The sequence below is a fragment of the Camarhynchus parvulus genome, chromosome 26 (genome assembly GCF_901933205.1).
Source record: "Camarhynchus parvulus chromosome 26, STF_HiC, whole genome shotgun sequence".
NCBI classification, from domain to species: domain Eukaryota; kingdom Metazoa; phylum Chordata; class Aves; order Passeriformes; family Thraupidae; genus Camarhynchus; species Camarhynchus parvulus.
Window position 1 is genome coordinate 5530939 of NC_044596.1, and position 24287 is coordinate 5555225.

At 47.2% G+C, this 24287-nt stretch overlaps 1 protein-coding gene across 4 annotated transcripts; it reads left to right on the forward strand.

Annotated features, from left to right (window-relative positions):
- Positions 1-6396: 6396 nt before the first annotated feature.
- Positions 6397-23985, forward strand: BRPF3 (bromodomain and PHD finger containing 3). Of its 4 annotated transcripts, none has more exons than XM_030965882.1 (12): positions 6397-6859; positions 11145-12547; positions 13498-13654; positions 14152-14283; positions 15154-15282; positions 15624-15936; positions 17000-17266; positions 17421-17898; positions 18951-19048; positions 19646-19743; positions 21187-21341; positions 21640-23985. In XM_030965882.1, the coding sequence occupies exons 2-12, from the start codon at positions 11163-11165 to the stop codon at positions 21821-21823; spliced, it is 3396 nt and encodes a 1131-aa protein (XP_030821742.1). In that variant the 5' UTR covers positions 6397-6859; positions 11145-11162; the 3' UTR covers positions 21824-23985. The 4 variants fall into 4 exon arrangements, 3 of the variants coding, with proteins under 3 accessions (XP_030821742.1, XP_030821741.1, XP_030821740.1); XM_030965881.1 differs by having other exon boundaries at positions 6397-6681; XM_030965880.1 differs by lacking the exon at positions 6397-6859 and adding an exon at positions 10041-10296.
- The last annotated feature ends 302 nt before the right edge of the window (positions 23986-24287 follow it).

Consider the following 24287-nt stretch of genomic DNA (forward strand, 5'->3'; position numbering starts at 1 on the left):
TTCTAAAGGGGAAGCACCCCAGACAGTTTTCGACATAAAAGACAAATATATTCTTGTTGAAACTTTAAGTGAGAGAATTTGATCTGTTGTTTCCTTCTTTTTTTCCCTGTATTTGTCCACTTGAGAGAGGAGAGGTTTCATTCTTTCTCATTAGTCTTTTCAAGCACAGAGTTTATGGATGTACATTAATGGATGAGGTAAAGAAAAAGGTAAAATTGACTAGGAAGCGAGTCCTAAGCAAAACAATCAGAAATACTGAATTTCAGCATAACATGACCTTAACCAATCTCACTCTGGCTGTGTCCTGCTTCCTTGAGCAGTTACAGAGCACCCAGCAGAACAAGGCTGCTGGGACAGTGTCAGCTCCAGAGCACCAAGGGATCAGCCTGTGTTCAGAGCAGCTACAAACTCATCCTATACACACAATTCTGCTCAGCTGCTTCCCCTCCAAAGAGCCACTGCCTCTTTTTTTTTTTGTTTTTTCCCCTGCTTATTTAATTCTCTGGGATTTGATCAGCGCTGTCTCCTCCTCACTGCAGGCAGCAGACATAGCCTGGGAATTTGAGGCCACTTCCCACAGTGACAGACTGGGAGTCCCAAGCAGCTGCACAAGTGACTTTGAATATGGATCTGCAGGACATTTTCCAGCCTGTGCTGAAACTGGAGTATCTGCAGATCCACAGCTTATCAATACAGTCACTTGATAGTGCAGGCACAGCTGCTCGTTGTGATAACACCTTTGGACTGCAACACCTTCTTCCCCAGGGCGATCAGGCAAGCTCAGCCAATCATTCCAAAGTCCATCCCAAGGGATATGTGCCAAGATCCAAGTGCCTTCTCTGTATCAGAGCACAGAGCCCCCAACACTAGAGAAAAGTATTTGACCTCAGTAATACATACAGTAATTCTCAACTCCCCCCCTCTTCTGTAGCTGCTGACTAATTTTGGTTTGGTTTAGACAGGTTGTTTGTTTTCAGTACTCTCTAATTTTCTTCTTAAGTAATGTTCAGTTTTGCTGTATAGACCACAAGTAAGGAAAAACTGCAACATTTCCAGAATTTTCTGATCTCTCTTCTCTCACTGGACAGTGATGTCATGTTGCTTGGCTACCTCCCTGCTGCAGCTCATGGCATGCAGCACTGGGGATAACCCTGCAGTGACTGCTGCTTTTTGATAGGATGGTGTTGATGTTTGCCTGCTGCAGCTGCACACATGGTCCATGATGATAAGATGAGGTTTCTCTTGGCTCATATCTGTCTGGGTCATGTACAAGGCCTTTGCTCCACTCCTCTCTTAGGTAGGGACAGTGAGCACAGAACTGTTGTGATGTGTCCTCAATTCCCTGGAAATTCGATGTTTTCTTATATAGAATGTAATCTCTAAAGTCAAAGTCATCTGTTAAGGCCAGATTCAGAACTCATGAACCACTAAACGGGTATGCAGGGTATTTCTTTATCATCTTGCCCTCCTTCAAAAGGGGATAGGTAGACCTGAAGAGTCTTCTGTCTCAGTAATGATGGCTGAGGGAGAAAACACCTTCACAACAAAGGAATGTACTGAGCAGTCTGCTGGTAGTTGAAAAGGGACTTGGATAGTTGTAAAGAATAATTTAAAATGCCCTTTGGGAATTGTCTGTCTGAGCAGAGGACAAGCATGAAGAGGCACTGGGGATGTGATACAAATAGGTGTGAGAAGAACAATTGTGAGCATAGCCAAGTAGGGTACACAGATTCTGCAAACATCAGCCTCACTTGTTTTAGGGATTGCACAAAGGCTCTTCAGCATCAGTCTTTTCTGCTGAGTATACACCCAGTTTCAGGGACTGGGTTTCTCGTAGGTTTACACTTACCCTGAATGCTCTGAAATTGCAAGAGCAATCCCAACAGCTGCTGTGTGGGCTCCATGCTCTGGTTTCATTCATTCACCCACCAACCCCAGAACACTGTGCAAAAGGATTACCCAATACCCCAGCAAATGTGGGGAGCAGGTGCTCTGTAAGCCCAGGAACCCTGGAGGTGTATGTATATTTGGTTTTTGGTGGTATGTATCATCCAAGAACTCAAAATAGACAGTAGAAAATGTAGCAGGTTGGTAGTGGAAAGAGTATCTGTACAGAGCAACCATCCCAGTGCTGCCGTGTCATCTGAGGACGTGTTTCAATGAACAGCAACGAGCCAGGAGAAGGGAGAGGTGGGGGGAAATCCTACTGACATTTCCTGAAAGGAGTTTGAAAAACACCTGCTTGACAGAACCAGTGACTCAGGCCAAGGCTGAGATCCTTCAAAATCAGCTCCAGAACCGAGAGGGGGTGTGTGACCCTGACAGACACCGTGAGTCAAAGCAGAAATTACCTCATGCAGAGGTGCAGGCAGTGCCTGGTCCATGACTCACACTGACACATCATTCATGGACATTCCTTTCATTACAAGTATAGTTTACATGCTTAAAAACACAAAACCAAGGGATAAAAATCCCTCAACCATTAAGTGGTCCAAAATTCCACAAATCAGGCCAGCCAAAAATATGTTTGCTGTTTGTATTAAGTTTCTATGATATAAATTTACACAGATATATGGGATGGAATTTTTGTGCCTGTGTCAGATAACTTACAGATGTCTAACTTGGAATACTATTTACTTGCTATTCTTATGTTCATTTCTGACTTACAAGCATCTTTTTTTAATTTGGAAAATAAAGCCTTCAGAAACAATCTTTCTCTGTAAGTTTGACAGTTAATTAGGTCTGTGAAGTTGCAACTTTATGGGGCCGATTTGTTAGGTACTTGCACACGTAAGTGGGAAAGAAAAAGCAGATGAAGGAATAATTATTTTATTTTCTTAAGAGATGCCACAAAATTAGAGGTTTTTTTAAGAGAGATAACAGTAGCTGTGTTTTGGATACCACCTAGAAATCTTTCAATGCGCAATTTTGAAAATTTCCACAGCCTCTTAGGAAACCACTTATTTTATCCTGTAGGAAAAAGATTATCTGTTTTTATATTTAACATTTTCACGTTCTAGGTAGCAGACTAAACAAATAATGTTCATGTTTTAAGTATGTGACAATGGGAAAGAAGAAAAACATAGAAAATTATAAACATGTCTGAGAACTCCAGTGAGATTCTGTACAAAGGATGGTAGTACCTTTTCATATTCCCATGTCTTGCTGTTGCCTGAGCAACCAGGGAAAAGCGTTCCTAATCCTCTGCAGCTTTCCTGTATCGTGGGTCAGCAGAGTGTTGGCTGGAAACGTGATTATGGCTGGTTTTCTTTTCACAGCTTAGAGAAACAAGACACAAAAGACTGAATGAAGATCAGAATAGCCACTACTAATTTGCTTTCCCCACAAAAGGATGGACACTCGCTGCACTAATTGTACTTATCATGGAATCATTCAGGTTGGAAAAGGTCACTAAGATCATAGAGTCCAAATCGACACTGAAAATGTCACAGTTTCCAGGTGAATGTAGTTTAGGGGATGTTTTGCCTGATTTCTCTCTACAAGGCCATTTTCTGAGCACATGAGCTTACACAGCTTTTAACGTGATGTTCAGCTGGTGCTGGCTCACAGCTGATTCAGTCAGCTCTCCTTTTTTGTTGGAATGCACTCCATTAAATAATACTGAAGGGTTAGTATATTTGCAACCCTCATTGATTTGCTGTTACATGAAAGTGAGTTAACTTCTTTTAGCCAGGTTTGGCTAGAAAAAATAAAAATTCTCCTGCCATAAACCATAATTTCAGATCTGTCTTTAGAACACTTCAACTGAAAAAATGTTTTAAAATTAGAGGACAATGAGATTAAAAAAATAAGGGCCACTGAGGAGGTAATGTTGGGTACTTGTGTAACCTCTCTGATGTGAGTGAGGCTGAAGAGGGTTATAAATATGTATATAAAATGCCAGTGAAAATACACGCCAACTGAGGCTTATCACTTTTGAGATATCAGGTTTTAACCTTTAATGCACAAGGGACCTGTTTAGCAATTGCTCTGATTTCAGCAATTCTTTAGAAAACAGCAGCAGAACAAACAGCCAAACAGAGATACAAACATAAGTCAGTTTCGAGGCTTAATAAATCAACAAAGAAAAAGGTCAGCTCTCAATTGTAACTGGTACTTCTCTTCCCTTTTTAAGTATGCCTTATATGCTTGAATAAACATGGGGAAAATTGTAATATGAATGAAGGTGCCCAACTCTGTTTGAGGTGTCTTGGCTGCTGCTTTCATTTGAAGCAACTAATTTTGCACTTGCACCCTTTAAAAAACTGGGACAGCAAAGAAATTGAATTAAGCTGTGCCTCTGGGATTTGAGAGAAGTTCAGAACGTTTTTTTCAAATAACACATTAGTTCCACAGCTTTGATATAAAACAAAATCACGAATAACTTGTTTTGATGTTGTAACACATGGCCCTCAGTCACCAGAGATGTCTGGACATCTCTGTGCACAAATCATCCTACTGCTCTTAATAGGGAACCTTATATGATTATAATGAGCTAATTCCAGTGCAAATTTAAGAGTATAAAGTTTCAAAACTGAGGTAAAAACTTAAAGAGTTTGCAAAAGTTGGTCATATTAAAAAAAAAAGTAAAACCCAGTTAAACTTCCCACATAAAGAAGGAAAATCACAGGATAGTCTGGCTGGAAGGGACAAACATCTGTTTGCAGTCCCCTGCTGTGGGACACCTTTCACTAGAACAGGTTACTCAGAGCTCCATCCAACCTAGCCTTGAACAATTGCAGGAATGTGGCAGCCACAGCTTCCCTGGACAACCTGTTCCAGTGCCTCACCAGCATCACAGAGAAGGATTTTTTTCCTATTACTCAGTCTAAACCTCCTCTCTTTTAGTTTGAAACCATTCCCCCTTGCCCTGTCCCTACATGCTCTTGGAAATGTCTCTCCTCATCCTTCCTGTAGGCTCCTTTCAGGTACTGAAGGGCTGCAATTAGGTCACCCCAAAGCTTCTCTTTTCCAGGCTGAACAAATCCAGTTCTCTCAGCCTTTGAAGTCGTTCATCAATTATTGAAATTATTTTATTTACTGTTTAACCAGAAGGCAAATGCAGCTATAGGTTGTTTTAGGGTTTGTTTTATCCTTCATGGTTAGGACCATACTGTTATACAGCTGTTCTTTTGAGGGTGAGATCCTTTGTAAATCAATGAGAGTATTGGGACTTTATTTTGAAATCCTTGATGTTATTTTTCATGCAAGACCAGAATAGTTTATTATTTATTTTCAAGTTTTGATATGTAAATAGTAGACCTGCAAAAAAGTATACACCATATATACACAGTATTTACTTCAAAGGTGGTATGTAAAGACTGTTCAGCAGTAAGTAACACATTTCCCTTTGCTTTTGAAGCTACAGCAAGCTCTGGTCCAACCTGAGTACTTTGCAAAACAGACTGTCACAGACTAGATGCTCTCAGATTCCATGGTTAACATACGTTAAGAGACAAAAGATCTCCAGCTGGACCATAAATGAGGGAAAACAACATTCTTTGCTTCCTTCTAAAACAGTTAATTCTATAAATTCAGATGGTGATATTATGCAATATTCTGCACAGAGTGGGAGGTGGAACACACATATGCTCAAGTATGTGGCATGCTCTATAAAAAGTAAGTGTGGGAGCCTCTGCAATTCCTGTCTCAATTCTTATCTCAGTTGCTAACTTAACTTCTTCCTTATTCAATCCCCTCAGTCCCTCTCTCACGGTCCTTCCAGCCTGTCACACTTCTGCATGTGAAGAGGCCATCTGGACCTGAAATATTGGTCTACAAAATAAATACAGGCTCTTGCTATTTACATTGTTTTATGTTGCTTGTTTAGACTAACTGTGGCAGGCCAAGGTTCTCTGGGAGTGTAGCCGGGTTGGACTCTGGCACTTGACCGTGCTTCAGGGTATTTCCTGGGACCCCACACCTCCTGCAAAATACAGCGGGCTGCAAAATGAAGACACCCCAAACGAGCCTGGGACAAAACCCCCACCTCATTTCCCGTGGCCTGACGGCTCCCGGCTGTGAGGTACCGGCCTGGGATGGACCCGCACAGCTGTACCCGAGCTCCCAAACCCCAACCCCGCGATGATGCGGGGGGCAGGGGAAGCGCAGGGCTGCCCTGCTCCGGCCGCCGGGAGGCCGCGGCTCCCCGGTGCTGCCTCGTCAGCCACGGAGGGGGCACAGGGGCAGCAGCGACCCCCGCCTCAGCCATGAGGGCAGCGCTGAGGGACCCCCCGCCTTCCCGTCACCAGCAGCCCCCGGGGGCCTCCCGCTCGGCGCGGCCCGGGTGTGGGAAGGCACCGGGGAGGGGCGGGCGGTGCCTGCCCGCGGGGGGAGCGGAGCGCGGAGCCCCCTCCCCCGCCTGGCCGCTGGCTGCCGCCTCTCCCCGCCGCTCGGCCGGCCCGCGCCGCCACCGCCGCCTCCATCTTGAGCGTGTGTCCCCTGCTCCCCCCTCGCCTCCACAGCACCGAGAGCGTCGGGGGCGCTGGAGCCCCGGGGGGGAGCGGGGGGGAGGTGAGGGGTGGTGGGGGGCGAAGCGGCACCGGGGCCGGAGCGGCAGCGGCGGGAGCAGCGGCGGCAGCAGCGGCGGCAGCGGCAATGAGGAGGCGGCGCTGAGGAGGCGGCAGTAGCCGGAGCGGACGGAGCCGACATCTTGTGCCCTCCCCTCCCGCCGCCGGCTGGGTGAGCCCGTCCGCCCCAGGGGGAAGGGGAGGGGAGGGGGAGGCGGAGAGAATTAAAAAAAAAAAAAAAAAGGAAAAGAAAAAAAAAAGGAAAAGAAAAACAAAAACAAAAATTCCCCCCAAAAGGAGGCGGCGGCAACGGTGGAGAAGCCGCTGCAGCGGCGCGCTGAGCCAGCCAGGTAAAGCTCTGCGCGGGAGGCCGCGACACCCTTCCTTCAGGGGTCTCTCCTCCCTCACACACCCCCGCGCCGGGGTCGCGGGAAGGTGACCGGGCGGGCGGGAAGGAGCTGGGGGAGGCGGGTGCGCCGCAGCTTGCGGGCCTCTCCCGCGTCCCTGCTCCGTCTCCGTGCGGCGAGAGCGGCCCGCAATCCCTCGCCGAGGAGGGGGCAGCGGCGGAAAGCGCCCGGGGACGGGGAACGGGCAGCGCCATGTCAACCGAGCCCCCCCATTGCCGCCATCTTGGCCCCCCCTTCTTCGCGGCGCTGCGGGGGCGCCGCCCACCTTCTCCCACGCGATTGGCCCAGGCGGGGCCGAGCACACTCGCCGTTAGCCCCGCCGAGCCTCGCGTTGCTATTGGCGATGGCGCTGTGATGGACGGCGGCGGCAGCCAATGGCCTTGCAGCCCTGCTGCGCTCGCGCTCTCTGGGGGCTGTGGTGGCTCCGTGGGGAGAGGTGGCCGCGCACTGGGACCGGCCCGCGGCTCTGTCCCGCCGCGGTTCATCGACTTCTCCTCCTTCCCCGGGACAGCTTCATTTCTGTCCGAGTCCCTGCTGAGCCTTGGCTCAGATCCCTGGCTGCTACTGGAGTTCCCTGCGGGGTAGCTCCTGAGAGGAGCTCCCGCCTGTGCCTGACAGCTGAGGGCATGTCACCGTTCCCTCAGTCGCTGCTGAGATCTGACACCGCTCATGGCGCACCCCATCTGTTGCTGAGCCCTGACTTTATACCTGAAACTTCATCTACAGCCCGTCTCGCACCCCCCCATTCCAGAGGGAGGGCCTCTCTCGAGGCCCATGCATCTCCCATGCTTGACTTGAATACAGCAATGTCAGGGCATTGGTAAAGATCGAGATCTCTGCATGTGCCAAGGCAAGCAGCTCTGTTGGGCACCGACACTTTTCATTGTAGGCATCGATGTGGGCGTGAGGAGCCTAAACCCTTGGCAGGTGTGTGAGGGGACCATGGGCAAGCACATATGTGGCAGGAACATGAAGGGACATTGTGGAGGGCAGCAGGAGTTTTGCTGATGTTTTGATAGGCAAAAGGTGCAGAGGGGGCTGCAGCTGTTTCAGGCTGTTTCTTTCCTCTGGCATCCATTGATTTTATCTTACAGATGTGTTTTTTAAATAGCTCCATGGGTGTCTGTTCCCCATTGCACAGTAGTGGGTTTTAAATCCCAGTGACTGCAAGGAACCAAGTGGCTGCGGGTGCAGGAGAGCAGTGCTGAGGAACATCTCCAGACCTCATGTTTGGCTTGATGTCCTAAAGAGGGGCAGCCTTTGGTAACAACAAACCCCAAACTCTTTATGACTATAGGTCTTCTGCAGTGTGAGAAAAGTATTTCTAACACTTAGAGATAGCCAAGGCAGCATTGTATGGGTGGAAATCACAGTCGTTCCTTTTTGGAGCTTTTTGGAATGCCTTGAGCACATTGTGGCAAAGGGATGTCTGAACTTTCTGCTTTCACATCAGCAACCTTTGTCTGTGGCAGGACAGACTCAGCATGGGCTGAAATATCATTTAACCCTGCTCATGTTGAGTATCTTTAGGATTTCAATGTGCACAGGTGCTCTTTGCAGAGGGGTTCCTTATTGTGTGTAGCTGGGAGGTGTTTTCAGGTGTGCAGAGGGAATCAAAACATTCCTAGGTTGCTGCTTAGAAGTTTCTGTTGCTGTAGACAACAGCAAGGTCACAGTGCTCAGCTCAGTTGTCTGAGTTGATTTATTGCTGCTTTCAAGGTATTTTGGGGGTGTCTCTCCTAATATCCAGGTGTATGTCTCATTTCAGGCACTCAGCTCTCGCTGGCAGCAATTTCCATGCCATTTTAGGTGCTTCTTCATAGTGCTAAGTAATTGTGTGTTTTACAAATGGGTTGTTTTACGGCAGTTGGTTGCCCACTTTGGGGTAATTTGTCTAGAAAAACACTGATTGTTCCACTAAAGGAACTCTGCATGCTTGTTTTTCCCATTAACAGATAAAACAACTGTTCTTCAGGTGCTTGTTTCACTGAAATTTCCTTGTCCCTCAGCATTCCAAGCAATTGGCTCTTACCTCATTTTTCCTGAACACAATATTAATGATGTGTGTGGGCAGCTCATAATAATTACTTTATTCTCCATATATCTTTTTGCCTCCAATATCCTCTTTGCTTGTACCAGCCTGAATTGTAACAGAGCTGTTTGTCAGCAGGATTTTCTTTTGGTTTTCTTTAATTATTATTTTTATTTGATGATCAGGTTACCTTTGTAACCTCTTTTTAAAATTCTTTTCTCCTAGTGATTAGAGCCATTGGAGTTCAGCTAGGACGAGTGCAGTTGGGTGTCTGCAGTGTGTGGATCAAGTGACTGATTAAAGTTCTAAGGCAAAGGTACCACCAAAATTTGTGGTACCTATATTTGCAGGTAGAAATTATCATCTTTTATTTTACATGTGAGGTAAAATTGCATTTACAGGCTCCATCATTGTGGGTGTGCATACTGAAACTGGCACCAGCAGCTTATTTCTGTGGCTGCAGGGAAGAGTTTGGAAGTCTTTTCCAGAGCCTGTTAATTTCTTAAGGCGCAGGTGGTGTCATGGCTTAATGTCATGGTTCACAGAACCAGTCCTTGTAAAAATATTGCTCCTGGAATTTGCTCCTTCTTTATGGATTAAGCTTGGACTACTTGTAGGTCCTGGTCCTGTAAGATGCTGCTTGCTGTGGCACACAGTTAAGAGTTTCTGGAACTATGTCCTTCATGGAGCACAAATACTGCATTGGCTGAGTATAAATTGTGGGTTTGTGGTGTGTTTCCTTGTCTGTAGGTCCCCCAGAAAGGAACTGGATGTGTGGATTGCTTTAAATAAGGGTGAGGTGCTGCTTCAGGCCTCTGCATAGCAACAGATAAGCTCTGGGCTGGCTTATCTTCTCACAGAGAATTTACATTTGCTTTTCTTTGTCTCCTTTCCGACTTCTTTCAGCCTCAGCTTGTTTATTCCCATAAGTCATGTTCCCATCCTTGACTCTGCCCTTCTCTCTTGCATTACTCACTTGGCTTCCTCTCTGCTTTCCCTCTTTGCCAGCTCCCTCCTTTGCCCTCCGATCACCGAGCTGCTGCCACCATGTCTGAATCCTCCCCCAGACCATCTCCTCAGGCTTCTCTTCTGCTCCCCTCTGACAGGCACCTCCTTAATGTCAGCAGCCGACTCTCAGCTAATTATCTGCCTTGCTGATTAGCAGTTTGTGCGGGCAGAGCTGGCTGGGGCTTTTTGTTAAGGCTCTGAGCAAATGCCATTTCACAGCTCCTGGTGCTGGGAGCTGTCTTGCTGCTTTCCTGCTTGTAGCCCTGTGGACTCTCCATAGCCAGGTGGCTGAGGTGGATGAATGGGAATTGTGGCTCCAGAGGGGCCAACACCAGAGCTTGTAAGTCCATTGGGATCCATGCTGCTTGCTGCCTTTTTATCCCTCTTTGCTTCCTTGTGGAAGAGCTGAAGGGATCCACATCTGGTCTCTGCTGCATTGCTCAGTTCATCCTCTGGTTCTGTTTGTGACCCTTGACAGAAGGAAAAGCAAAACTGGAGGATGATTTTTCATTATGGGACTTTTTTGCATCTGCAGTGTCAGAATGGAAGGGTTGGTGGTGGCAGCCCTGAGCTGTGAAACCTGGAGGAGCTCCCTCCTGGACTTAAAGAAAACCATTAGTTTTCTCATCTGGAAGTGACAAAAAAAAATTAAATTAGAAACTGCATTCATAAGACTGGAATGGTGCATTCCTTTTCATCTGGAAAACATCCAGCACATCTGGGGATATGAATGAAAAGTCACAGGCAAAAGAGCAGAGGAGAACTTGTTGGTTTGTGTGAGCTTAATATGTGAATGGTGCACAAAGATGTTGTTTGAATTTCAGGGGATCTGAACGGCTTGCTGATCTGGGTGCACAGCACACTGTTTGTATATTGTGCTGTCAAATTATTTTGAGTTTTTCTCACTGGTGGTGTGGTGGAATGTACATCTGTGGTGCAAATAGAGGAAGTTGGGGGGTGCTGTGCATTGCTGTGATACACATTGCAAGAAATGGCTGATACCTCAAATACCTGCCTGTATCTAATGTGTAAAGACTCAGTTACAACTTCAGAGAAACTTCAGAGCCTGAAATTGCTGGAGTCTCTGGTAGAAATTCTCTCTATTGCAGCATTGAGTGAGTTTTTCAGTCTGTGCTACTTCTTGCTCATCTCTTGTCTTACCCTGTCCTCTGTCCTCTTGTGTCCCAGGGTCTCTGGAGCACAGGGATGAGGAAGACCCGCAGGAGGTGCCGGCAGCACTTGGAGGGGAGGCGTTCTCCCTCGCCCTACAGCCTCAAGTGTTCGCCCACGCGCGAGACGCTGACGTACGCGCAGGCGCAGCGCATTGTGGAGGTGGACATCGACGGGCGCCTCCACCGCATCAGCATCTACGACCCCCTGAAGCTCATCACCGAGGACGAGCTGACGGCCCAGGACATCACTGAGTGCAACAGCAACAAGGAGAACAGTGAGCAGCCCCTCCTCACTTCCAAATCTAAGAAAACACCTTCCAAAGGCAAGAAGAAGGAGTCCTGCTCCAAACATGCACCAGGGATATCTTTGCACTTGCCCCAGCCCAAGTTCCGTGTGGTGGACTCCTTCAGCCAGCCAGATGCTCCTCCCTCTCCTGCTGCCTACTACCGGTACATTGAAAAGCCTCCCGAGGACCTCGACGTAGAAGTGGAGTATGACATGGATGAGGAGGATCTGGCATGGCTGGAGATGGTCAATGAGAAGAGAAGGGCTGATGGTTATGGGACAGTTTCTGCTGACACTTTTGAGCTGCTGGTGGATCGGTTGGAAAAGGAGTCGTACCTCGAGAGCCGCAACAACGGGGCTCAGCAGTCCCTCATTGATGAGGATGCCTTCTGCTGTGTCTGCATGGACGATGAGTGTCACAACAGCAATGTCATCCTGTTCTGTGACATTTGCAATCTGGCCGTGCACCAGGAGTGTTACGGCGTGCCCTACATCCCCGAGGGGCAGTGGCTTTGCCGCTGCTGCTTGCAGTCCCCTTCTCGCCCTGTGGATTGTGTCCTTTGCCCAAACAAAGGGGGAGCCTTCAAGCAGACCAGTGATGGCCGCTGGGCTCACGTGGTCTGTGCCATCTGGATCCCAGAGGTCTGCTTTGCAAACACTGTGTTCCTGGAGCCCATCGAAGGGATCAATAACATCCCTCCAGCTCGGTGGAAGCTCACATGCTGTATCTGCAAGCAGAAGGGCATGGGAGCTGCTATCCAATGCCACAAAGTGAACTGTTACACTGCCTTCCACGTCACCTGTGCACAGAGAGCCGGTCTCTTCATGAAGATTGAGCCCATGAGGGAGACCAGCATCAACGGCACCACGTTCACCGTGCGCAAGACTGCCTACTGTGAGAGCCACTCCCCGCCTGGCACGGTGAGAAGAGGGTGCCCAGCTGCTGGTGGTGATTGGCAGGAGGTCACTGTGAAGGAGGAGGAAGAGGAGGAAGTCAATTCTGGCCCTCCCAAAGGGTCTGTGAAGAAAAACCAAGTGAAATTGAAGCAAAAGATCAAAAAGGAGCCTGGTGACGTGACCAAAGGGCGTTTGTCCATGCCTGTGGTGACTGTTGCACAAATTCCCTCTTACAGGTGAGCGTTGCAGGTTTAGGGAAGGAGTTGGACAGCTGTAGCTGAACAGGGTCTGTTTTAAGGGCTCAGTCCCTGTCATTGTTGACCTTGGAAACACTGAATCTTCAGTCAAGGCTTTAGCAATAACTGTTTTCAGGGTGCTCTGCAGCATAATTTGTAGCTGGGTTTCTTCTGAGTGTCACTGTGGTTCTCTGGCTTTGCTGAGCAGCCATCCCAAGCTGCTGTGTAATGCAAACTCTGTGGTGGTCCCTAATGGCAAACACCCATCTATCAATAAGACATTTTTAAAAATACTTGAGGCAGTACAGGTTGGTAAGCAGGTAGAGGTCATCCCACTATTAAAATTTTTGAGATCTCATTTCATAGTTTCTTAATTCCTCCTTTTACTACAGAGCATCTCAAACCTGACAGTGTTGCAAGCAGCTTTGACTTTGGCTGTATTTTTGTATTTTTCTCCCAGCTCTCCCTCATGCAGAACTAGGTCGTGCTGAATTTTTGTTTGGTGCCTTAGGAAGTGTGTTGATGTGTCTATTTTAACAGATAGGCTGATAAGGCACCATGTGTAAGATAAGAATGGTAAGCAAAGGTTAAAATAGATGGTCTGTTATTCTTGGACTCCTGTCAAGTTAATTTCCCAGGCTCCAGATTAATAACATCAAACTTAAATGGTTCCTGGAAGGTTCTTGACATGGGAGGTAGTTTTGAAATTAAGGCTTGGAGCTGAATTGATGATTTCATACTTTGTGCTGTGGCAAGTGCTTGGTGGGACCCTCCAGTATGAAAAGGGGGCACATCTGTCTGTGTGTGAGGAGATCCCAGATTGTCCCAGTTCGTGTGTACTTCAGAGTGAGCATTGACACAACACTGCAAAGCTTCATCAGGAGACCCTAGGGTCTGCAAAGCCACGATTGCTTTGCAGCTAGCTCCATCACACTCTGTGCTTCCTTCAGGCTGAACAAGATCTGCAGTGGGCTCTCCCTGCAGAGGAAGAACCAGTTCATGCAGAGGCTGCACAACTACTGGCTGCTGAAGCGGCAGGCGAGGAACGGGGTGCCCCTGATCCGGCGGCTGCACTCGCACCTGCAGTCCCAGAGGAACGCCGAGCAGGTACCCACTGCTGCCCTCAGCTCACAGGGCTCACAGCCTGCCTTCCAGCAGGAGCTGAGCTCAACACATGGCTGGGGAGGGAGCGAGGGTGAAAAGACCAGATTTAAGTCTCACTCGGTCTCCTCTTGGTGTGCTCATGCCTGAAGAACTGAGTGCTTTTTGGGGTGCTGCTCCGATGCACAGAAAAAATTCCAGCCTCTATAATAAACTTAGATGTAAAAGCAGGGAGGGTGTAAATGAGCATGCACTGAAGTGTGTTCCCAGGGTGAAGCTGCAGGATAATTTGGGGTAATTTCACAGGCAAGGTAAAATCTAGAAAAGCTGGTGTTCTCTCTGTTAGACAGCTAAGTGCTGGAGGAAGGAGGAGACGTGGCCTCAACAGGAGACAAGGCAGTAAGAGGGAGACTCTGAGAGCGACTCTCAGAGGATTCCTAGAAAAAGAAGGAAACACAGAAAGCCTGTGGTGTTTTTTATCTCACCCCACTCACATTTTGCAGAAGGAGCAGGATGAGAAGACGAGTGCAGTGAAGGAGGAGCTGAAGTACTGGCAGAAGCTCCGGCATGACTTGGAGCGGGCTCGGCTGCTCATCGAGCTCATCCGAAAGAGGGAAAAGCTCAAACGTGAGCAGGTAGGGAGTTCTGGCTGTCCAATTCCTGCTCTTAACTTCAGCCCCATGCACGGTCTCTGTGCATTTTGAGGAAAAGTGTGATCTTTGTCTATATTCATTCTCTCATTGATGCGGTCTTGTTGCTGAGCACATCAAATGCAGTTTGCTTTGTGTAAACAGGCTTGCTTACCTTTGTTACTGAAGTGTTGACTTAATGACATAACAAGTGATTATGAGATCAAAGAAATGAAGATGTTAAAGGACAAATAAATACTTTTATCTTGTTCCAGTCTTCTTTGAATAGATTTTCCACGCAGGAGATTTTCAGTGCTACAACTTGTTGGCTTGGAATCAAGCAGTATGAGAGACTTCCTAAAGGATAGAGGGAACTGTGTTAGGAATTTGCAGATATCCAACTGCTGTTGTTTGGTTTCTGCCTTGAACTCTGAGAGCTTATGTCTTAAACTTTGTTTTTGCTCTCTAGTCTAATTATGGATGTTGTTGTTCATATAAATGCATACTTTTAATTTTTATATGATGTTGCTAATTGGCATAATAACAATATCTTGAGGCAGACAGTTCTCCAGGATAATTTACCAGGCATGAAAAGCCTGTTTTCATTTTTAATTGTAGTATCCTTTAACTTCCTGGGGTTTCCTCTTGTTTTGACTTTGTGAGTTTGAATAAACAGGAGTTCCCCATGTAAAAGGATTGGACTGGGCAATGTACGTGGAGAGTGCAAGGTGTTTGCCAGAAGTTCTACAACAATGATGGCCTGAGGTTTCCACCACTGAGTAAAGCTGGGGGGATGATTCAGGGGAATCTGGAGGGAGACACCACTCACAGATCCTGTCCTCAGTGAGTGTCCTCATGGCTGTGTTCTGTTGCCAGGTCAAGGTGCAGCAGGCTGCCATGGAGCTGCAGCTGACTCCGTTCAATGTCCTGCTCCGCACAACCCTGGACCTGCTGCAGGAGAAGGATGCTGCCCAGATCTTCACAGAGCCTGTTAACCTGAACGAGGCAAGTCTCTTTCTAGAGGTGCTTAGTGGGTTGTAGATGAGATATTGCTGGGCAGAAGCACAAACCACCTTGTCTCAAGCTGCTGGTGGACTAAAAACTGTCAAAAAGGACTCATAATGTGTTCAGGACAAAAAAAGGGTATTTCTTTCTGAAAGTTTAGCACGTTTTGGATGAGTAATGTTTTGCAGACCCAGGGCATGTCTGCTTTTCCTGGGTGACACAGAAATGAACATCTGTTGCTGCCCCTTGCCAGTGGAAAGGGCATTAAGAGTGCTTGTGATGGGTGCGCTCTGGTTGGCTAGTAAATGGTTTTTGTAATTGTACAGGTTTTATATGTTTAGGTTCCAGATTACCTGGAATTCATTTCCAACCCAATGGATTTTTCCACCATGAGGCGGAAGCTGGAGTCTCACCTGTACCGAACCTTGGATGAGTTTGAGGAAGACTTTAACCTTATAGTTGCCAACTGCATGAGGTATAATGCTAAAGACACGATTTTCCACCGAGCAGCTGTCCGGCTCCGGGACCTCGGGGGAGCGATTTTGCGTCACGCGCGGCGCCAGGCCGACAGCATCGGCTTTGACACTGGCGTGGGGATTCACCTGCCTGAGTCGCCCAAGCCCCACGACTTTTACCGCTTTTCTTGGGAGGATGGTGAGTAATGATTTGTGGTTTTTTCCCCTCAGGCAGATCATAGATTTAGTTCTGAGCATGTCGTTCAGCCTGCATGGAAATTGTAGCCGTTCTGCAAATGAGGATTTTCCTATCCATCTGTTTACCTAGGCACATATAGAACGCCAGGGAGTGGGATTTCAGGTGAGCTGGGCACTCTGAGGTGCAGCTTAGCTCCAGCTCTCCCAGTGCATGTCTGTGTTGGCAGAGCCTTGTAAACTGTCCATGCTCTTTTGATTTGTGCCAGGAATGTCGTACAAACTCACTACTTTAAAGAGCAATGCAAACTTGGGTCTGGGATTTTTTGCTCTGGGGAAAGCTCATATATTTCATTGTAAACTGGCAAAACGTACAGCAGCTTAGATGGAGCACTGAGGGCTGAAAGAGGGTGATGAGGGGTGAAGGTAATGGGACCTAAGCAATCCTTCTAGCTGAGACTTTCCATTCCCAACACAACCCCATGCATTCCCACAGCCCTCTTGAGATGCAGCTCCAAAGCATTGGTTGAGTAACTTGGCTAAACTTAGTACAGCCATCAAGCACACAGAGCTTGCAGTGTGCCATCTGGCTCCTAAATGTTGAAGCCCTCTTGGGTGCAGATGGACAGTCATTATGAAATTTGTGTAGGTGTTCAGCTGTCTGTCCTGCTCCAGCGGATGCCAGCCTTCCAGCAGAGCCAGAGGAATGGAAAATATGTTACGTTTTGGCCGCTTGTGTTTGTGGTCTGATTTTGTCATTTAATCTGACAAAGAAGTAGGTTTCTGACAATGCCTAGACCACAAGCTGTTCTGTGTGGGGTGCAGACATGTCCTTTCACTGTTGCCCCTGGGGCAGTAACAGGAACTGAGGGACAGTGCAAGTTGAATCAGCTGCTTTTTATCCAAAGGAAGAAGTCCAGGCTCCAGAGTTATTGACTGCTAAATCCCCAGGCTAAAGCGATCGATTCATGGACAGCATCAAAGGGAATGAGGCCTGGCACTGGCCCCAGATGCTTCTCCACGAAGCCTCACTCCTTCCCTTCACTGTTCCCATCTCTTTGATGCAGTGGATAACATCCTGGTCCCGGAGAACCGGGCTCACCTGTCCCTGGAGGCGCAGCTGAAGGAGCTGCTGGAGAAGCTGGACACGGTGAGCACCATGCGCTCCAGCGGCGCCCGCACGCGGCGCATCCGGCTCCTGCGGCGCGAGATCAACTCCATCCGCCACAAACTGGCCCAGCAGCAGCAGAGCAAGGCCCTGCCCAACGGGGACACTGTGCCACGGGACGGGCTGGACACAACGCCCAGGGAAGGGGATGAGGAAGGGGAGAAAGGTGAGCAGCAGGATTTTGATTCCAGGTCTGAAGTGCTCATCAGCAGTCAAAGCCTGCTGTTTCTCCTGTGATCTTAGTGAAAGATGGGAATGGCTGTTGGTAGTTTTGGGAATGACCCTTGCCAAAAAGCTCAAGCAGATTCTTTTTCCTTTAGGAGATGGTGCCAAGCTCCCGTACCCTCCAACCCTGGAGCCCACAGGACCCGCACCCACACTCTCAGAGCTGGACTCTCTGCAGGACCCTCCAACACTGAAACCCATCAGTGACAGCAGGTCCCTGAACCAGCTGCAGAGGAGGATGGTGTCGGACAGGGAGCTCTTTGACAAGAAGGCTCTGCAGCAGGAGAGCCAGGCTTTCCAACGCCTGCTGTCCAACAACGGCCTCAACGGCCTGGCCCTGCCCCCTGCAGACAGCCCTGCCAGCCCCGCCCTCAGCAGCGTGGGCCGGCGGACATCGGTCCTTTTTAAAAAAGCCAAGAACGGTGTGAAGCTGCAGAGGGGTCTGGAGTGTTCCCTGGAGAACGGGGAGGAGCACAGGCAGGGCGGGCAGCACTCACCCTCCTGCCCTGATGGAGAGCGACAGGCACGGAAACGCTCTGCCCTGGGCACTGGGCTGGTGTTTGAAGCCTGCAGGTGAGTGGTGGCCCAGGCAGAACTGTTCCCTGAAACACCTTCTGTGTCTGGATTAATCTCTCTCATTCTCTTCTTTGACTTCTTCGTTCAAACCCAGCCTGTTCTGTTACTTGTGTGTTGACTCTAAAACACAAAAAGCTGCTGAGTTTTCATCCTGTCCTCTTAAGCTGCATGTCCCAAAAGCAGTGCTTGATTTTTCAAGCAAGTGGGTGTGTGTTACACTGCTCTTTCTCAGTTCATGCACATCCTCTCTGCTGATGCAGTTCTTAGGAACCAAAACTTGGAAAAACTTGAATTCAAATTTTCAGTTCAGCACTTCAGGTAGAGCTGAACTTTTACCACCTACTAAACAGCTGCTTTCTTCCTCTCAGAAGTTTGAGCAGAACTGGGCACTTCAGACATGACTGAATAGACTTAAAGCAAGCACCTGACATCTTTTGATGTCTTGTGGATAACTTGTGCAATTATTCCATTCAGGAGCAACTGTGTTTGCTACTTTTTCTCCAGTCTTTCTTTTCCAGCACCAAAATCACAATAGATTGCTTATTATAAAACTGTAAAGGAAAAAAAAAATACGATATGTGAAAAAATATGATTGCTTGAGGTGGAGGTAGTCCATTTTCTGCAATGTTTGTAGTGAGGGGGTGAAAGGATGTTCGGGATATGGGCTGGCAACGTCCAGTTTCATACTGGAGTTTTACTGGGGGGCTGCTGTGTCATCTCTGAAGCCTATACACAACTGGTGTAGCCCATGCAAGCTCCAGGCATCATTACATCAGCTCTCAGGTGTGAAACCTTCACTGGGTTTCTTCCTCATGTTTACAGCTGGGTTTCTGTGAGGCCTTTTCATGGCTCATGGCAAAGCTGGGATGATGTCCAGTGTGCTTTCACCAGAAGAGATCACATTTTGCACAAGTATTCGGTGTTCTTTTCATGTCAGTGTTGCACCAGTGCAGTAATTTTTCGGGATTTTAACCCAGTTTGGGGAATCCATTGTCTTTATTGTCCAGGATAATCTGTTTTCTCCTAATGCCCTGCATGTTTCCTGACAGTGGTTTGGTGCCTCCCAAGCGGAGCCGAGGGAAGCCGGCTCTTTCTCGGGTGCCTCTCCTGGAGGGTGTGAATGGAGACTCTGATTTCAGTGGCTCAGGTGAGAATTGCTGCCCAGCACCCCCTGCTCTGCACCCACCTGAACCAGGGGAACACATCTCAAAGCACACCAGGAGCCAGTCCTACCTAGGCTGGACCTGCCTGGGCACTGTTACCTGCTTTGTTACAGGTTTAGGTTATTGCAGATAACATTTTCATTAATGAAGAGTACTCCTTTTCCAGGACCAGGACTGGCTGATCTCATATCTATGACTAAATCCATTGTGGGGCCATTTGATTTCAGTGACTCAATCTGATTAGCATTTCTGTATTGAAGAGTTCATGTGAAGAAGCCACATGACCCATGATTTAGGAGACTGTGGCTTTATCTTAGTGCTGAACCTGACTGTACTGACAGAGCACAAAGTAGGCTGGAGTTTGGTACATGCTGAGTTTAACATAAACACCCAGTTCATATAGATACAAACAAGTAATTTTCCTTTTTGTCTTGTCAGTGTGCTTTAAGTACTACAGTTATTCATCTGTTTTAGTTGATTTACTGAGATGAGGCCTGGATCAGATGACAATGTGGTTCCTTGTGTTTTCATAACCTCTTGCTGGTAGCAGCTCCTAAGCTCTGTCTCCTGCTGTCCCTTAGGCAGGCCTCTCCTGATGTCCTTTGAGAGCCAGGCAGAGCTGGAGCCCCTGGAGCTGGTGTGGGCCAAGTGCCGTGGTTATCCCTCCTACCCTGCCTTGGTAAGTGCCCTGTGGCTCCCCCACAACCTGACCTTGCAGCTCAGGTAGCCCAGAACACAGTTCTGCTGTGCACTGTAACCAGGCAGAAAAGGGAAACTTCCCAACATAATGTCATATGTGCTTTTTGTTTTTCTCCTTTCCCCTTTGCACAGTGAATTTTCCCAGGGCTCATTGTTTCAGAGCTTTGCAGAGGATTCATAAAACTTTGGTCTGCCATTGTCAGGGGTAGGAGCTCTTTCACTCTCCTCTCCTCTGAGGAAAGTCATCAGTACTGTGGGGATGAGAAGACCTAAATTTTATAAATGCGGGCACCAGGTTCTGCTGCCTGCATTTTCCTGCTTGGTGAGCACAGCTCCATCTGTAGGTGCCCAGCTGGCCCTGTCATGTCTACATCCTCTTGCAACAGCCATATGTTTGATTTAAATATGAGCATATATGCATGTCCCTTGAATGGTATTTCTTACTGATTATCTGCCTTTGGATATTTATCTATTAATGCCATCAAAAAGGGCAGATTCTGCTGGAAGTGTGACCCTCATCCATGCTCTTAATCCAAGTGGGAGCCCAGAAGAGGGAAGATCCATGGATCAGCCAAAGCAGTTTTAGTTCTCCACGTGGCTACAGCCAGAGTTAAACTGTGGCTTAGAATGGATTTAGCCACTGAGACTGCCTCCAAAAAAGGCTTTTTCTGTAGCAGCCTGTTGTGGTGGCAAAGTGTCTTAATAAATTCCTACAGATGGCCAATGCCAAAGCCAATCTACTTTTTCAGGCCCTTAGGAGGGGAAAAAGAACAGACTGAGTATTGCAGGCACCCTCTGCTGTTTTCTTCTCCTGTGCTGACATTGCACAAATGTGCACATGGACATCTCTGCTTTCTAGAGGGAGAATTGATGTATTTGTTGTGACTTATCTTCCAAATTGCTGTAGTCTCTGTTCCTCTAGCTTGATGGAGCCAGCACTGCTTGTCAGCTCCGAAAATATTTGGCCTGGTTCTGATCTGATGCAGTGTAAATCTGAGCAATGCCACTGATGTCAACTGAGTTGTTCCAGAATGGAGCTGTTGTGAAATCACATTTGCCTGTGGAGTACAGCAGGAGCATTGGATTTATCTGGAGTTTGGTGTGAGGGAGGGAAATCCTTTGCTGAACAGAATAATGCTGAGTTTGTACTGAATTACACATTAGTGTAAGTGCATTTACAGTTACACAGAACCACACAGCTCCTTTTTTCAAGATGGGGTGCCTGGCTTTGGGACTGACTGGCTTCCCTCCCAAAGGGGAAGCCTCAGGCTGAAATTTTTTTAGAAAGCAAGCAATTTTGCTTACCCACCCAAAATAGACTTAATTTGTCTAGCTTGGATACACTGAAAGAACAGAAGAATAATGCATTCTGCTCATTGCTTGGAAGGGTCTTGTGCTAAATGTCCTCCCCCCGTGTCCCCAGATCATCGACCCCAAGATGCCGCGCGAGGGTTTGCTGCACAACGGAGTCCCCATCCCTGTGCCCCCCATGGATGTCCTGAAGCTGGGGGAGCAGAGGCAGACAGAGGCAGGAGAAAAACTCTTCCTTGTCCTTTTCTTTGACAACAAGAGAACCTGGTGAGTGTGTGCACACAGCTCCGTGCTGAGTGTGAGGGAGAAGATTTAACATGATCTTGGGATGTGGGAGCACAGAGGGATTATGATGATGTTACAGGTGAATTGGGGAATTTAAGCATGCAGAGAGAAGTCTGTGCTCAGAAGGCATTTTGGCTGCAGGGGCTTCTTCTTTGTCAAATGCAGGGATTTAAACATTTGTACCATTGTTGTGGGGCAGTGATGAGGAATAAATACATCATGTGGGTGTAACTGCTCCTGGGGAGGAGGTGACAGGTCTGTGCACTCCTCTCTGCTGCAGGCAGTGGCTGCCACGGGACAAAGTCTTTCCCCTGGGCGTGGATGACACCGTGGACAAGCTGAAGATGATGGAGGGACGCAAAACCAGCATCCGCAAGTCGGTGCAGGTGGCCTACGACCGAGCCATGATCCACCTGAGCCGAGTGCAGGGGGACAACCCCTTCATCCCAGCCACCTACCTGTGAGGGGCTGCTGGGGCAGCCCTCCTGATCCTCCACACCTCCAGCTCCCTGCACTGCACAGGGCAGCACCTCCAGCAGCTGGCAGCACGCCTTGGAGTACCCTGAAATGTGCCAAAAAAAATCCCTTGTCCGGCTTCTTCCTGAATGTGTCTTGCTGAAGAGCTGGCAGGAGATGAAATGTAGTCTACAGGGAGTAAGGTAGGTAGGAAAAGCTGACAGGTGACAGGAGCCAAGGTGAGTTGCTGCAGTGAGCAGAGCACACAGCACTTGGATGTTGGGACCTCATGCACCGTCCCCTGCCTCTCCTGGACTGCCAGGGTTTTGAGTCGTCAGCCAGTCCCAGGTAATTCCTGGGAACCTGACACCCCCAGGATTCTTTACAGAAATCCCAACTGGACTTTCTTGTGCCAAATTTACCCTAACCATCATTGGCCTTTTCATTTTTCTTTAAATGGCATTGTCCTGTCACATAAAAACTGCACAGAATCATAGCTGGGAGCTCTGATTGTGATTCTCCTGCTTACCTACATTGTGTTTTCATGTTTAGATTTCTCTCACTGCATTTAGAAAAGCTTGAGATTTTGGTAACCTTCCCCCCCTGCACAGTTTCATGCACAGATGCACAGAGCTTTAAGGATGAAAATCAAATTACCTGATCTGTGTCTATATGTATGTCTTAGAAATTGATTTTGTAGTTTCACATTTCAGTTCTGATTTCTGTGACTCTGCTTGTTGCAGTAACATTTCATATCATGACTTAGCACAGTACCTAAGAAAAGATAACTTCCTTTTTTTAAGAAGTAATTTTGGAGGTGTCTGTTGAGCTGGAGCAGCTCTTCAGGCACTGAGGTTGATCAGGGTTGGAGGGAGATGCATCTTTTGTGTTGGTTTATGCACATTTGGTGTAAGGCTCCTCTTCCTTTTTTCCCCCCTCCTCTTTCCTGTCTCCCTGTTTTCCTCTGCCACATTTTGGACTGAAAGCAAGCACTGACCAGAGCACACGACCCTTCTGCTGTTTCACCTTCTCCCACACGTGCACATCCTTCCCTGGTGTGTGGGTCTCAGTGTTGTCATCCAGGTAAACCCAGACAATCCCTGTTGGTTTGGGTTTGCATTGCAAAAAAAAAAAAGAAAACAGGGACAAGCTGATGTTTGGGAACTTGGTGACTCAATCTTTTCTATTAGCCAAGGACTTTATGATTTCTCTGATCTCTTCTGTTGCATATCCCTCTTTATTTTCCCATTTTAAAGAGCCAAAGGTGCAAAGCAAGATTGTAGATTGAATATCATCACTTTGCTTTTTAACTCAGTATTTTTAAATTATTTTTAACTTTTTCATACTGAAGAGAATGTGGAGTCAAAATAATAATAATTAATGATAATGAATAGTAGGGAGTAATCACTGCCATTTCTACTTGCTCTACTTTTTTAAAAATACCACTTCTTATACATTGGGGCATGGAACTGCAAGGAATTTTAAGATTCCTTTAACATATAGAGATGGGGCATAGGAGTTTGTAAAAATATTAATAGTGATAATAATGCCCATGGAGTGTGGCTAGGGAAGGATGTTGTGTATATAGTTGTAAAATGTTCTAAATTATTTAGACCTATTGTCACCATTCTTGAAGTCCTCAGTTGTGTTGCTGGGTCTTTTATATGCACACAGTGTAATTTATTTAAAGGAACATACACTTTTCCAGGTGGTAGCTCAGCTGTGGACTAGTGACCTGTGTATATGTTTTAAGGTCTTGGGAGTTGGTCTTTTTTTTTTTTTTTTGTTTGGTTTTTAAATGAGTTTAGAATTTGGATTGGCTGATATCCTGTTGTTGCTACAGAACCTAAATGTTACTGTCAGTCTGCTGTAAAGCACAGATTGCTCTATTTATTGTAGAAAGTGAGTTTATTTGCTTTCTAGAATTGTTTATATCAGATGGTATAAGAGAAGTAATAAGAAAATCTATGCTTGTAAAGAAAAAAAAAGCTAATTTTACCTACTATAATCTGACTGTCTGAGACTATATTTTCTCTCTGAGAAATAAATGTTCTAATGTATGGAAAAAAAAAAAGCAAAACAACAAACCACCACCCTCAGAAAGAGTTCTTCCTTGCTAATGTTGTCCTGAAATCCAGAACTTACCGTGATGGTTTTGATGATCCCTGTGGTCCCACATGCAGATGGGCAGAGCAGTGACAGGGAGGTGACACAGGGAGGAGTTTCTTGTTCTGCCCCCACCATGTCCTGTGTCCCTCCCCTGTGCAATGGGTGACACCACTGGGTGCTGCATGGAGAGGTCCCACCTTGTGCTGGTTTTATTTGTAGAGTTTTTTGTTTGTGTGGAGTTTTTTTAATTATTTCCTCTTTTTAGTTGATGTTAAACTAAGGACCACTCTTTTCTCAGAGAAAAACAACAAAAGGCACATGACAAACAAAGTCCAAATGCCTGAGAAAAACAAGTCCACCTTA

Coding starts and splice junctions, on each gene's coding strand:
- BRPF3 (XM_030965880.1), top strand. CDS start 10,258: ATGGGAATTGTGGCTCCAGAGGGGCCAACACCAGAGCTT. Junction 13,655..14,151: donor CCCAGAGGAACGCCGAGCAG/GTACCCACTGCT, acceptor CACATTTTGCAG/AAGGAGCAGGATGAGAAGAC. Junction 15,937..16,999: donor CCGCTTTTCTTGGGAGGATG/GTGAGTAATGAT, acceptor TCTTTGATGCAG/TGGATAACATCCTGGTCCCG.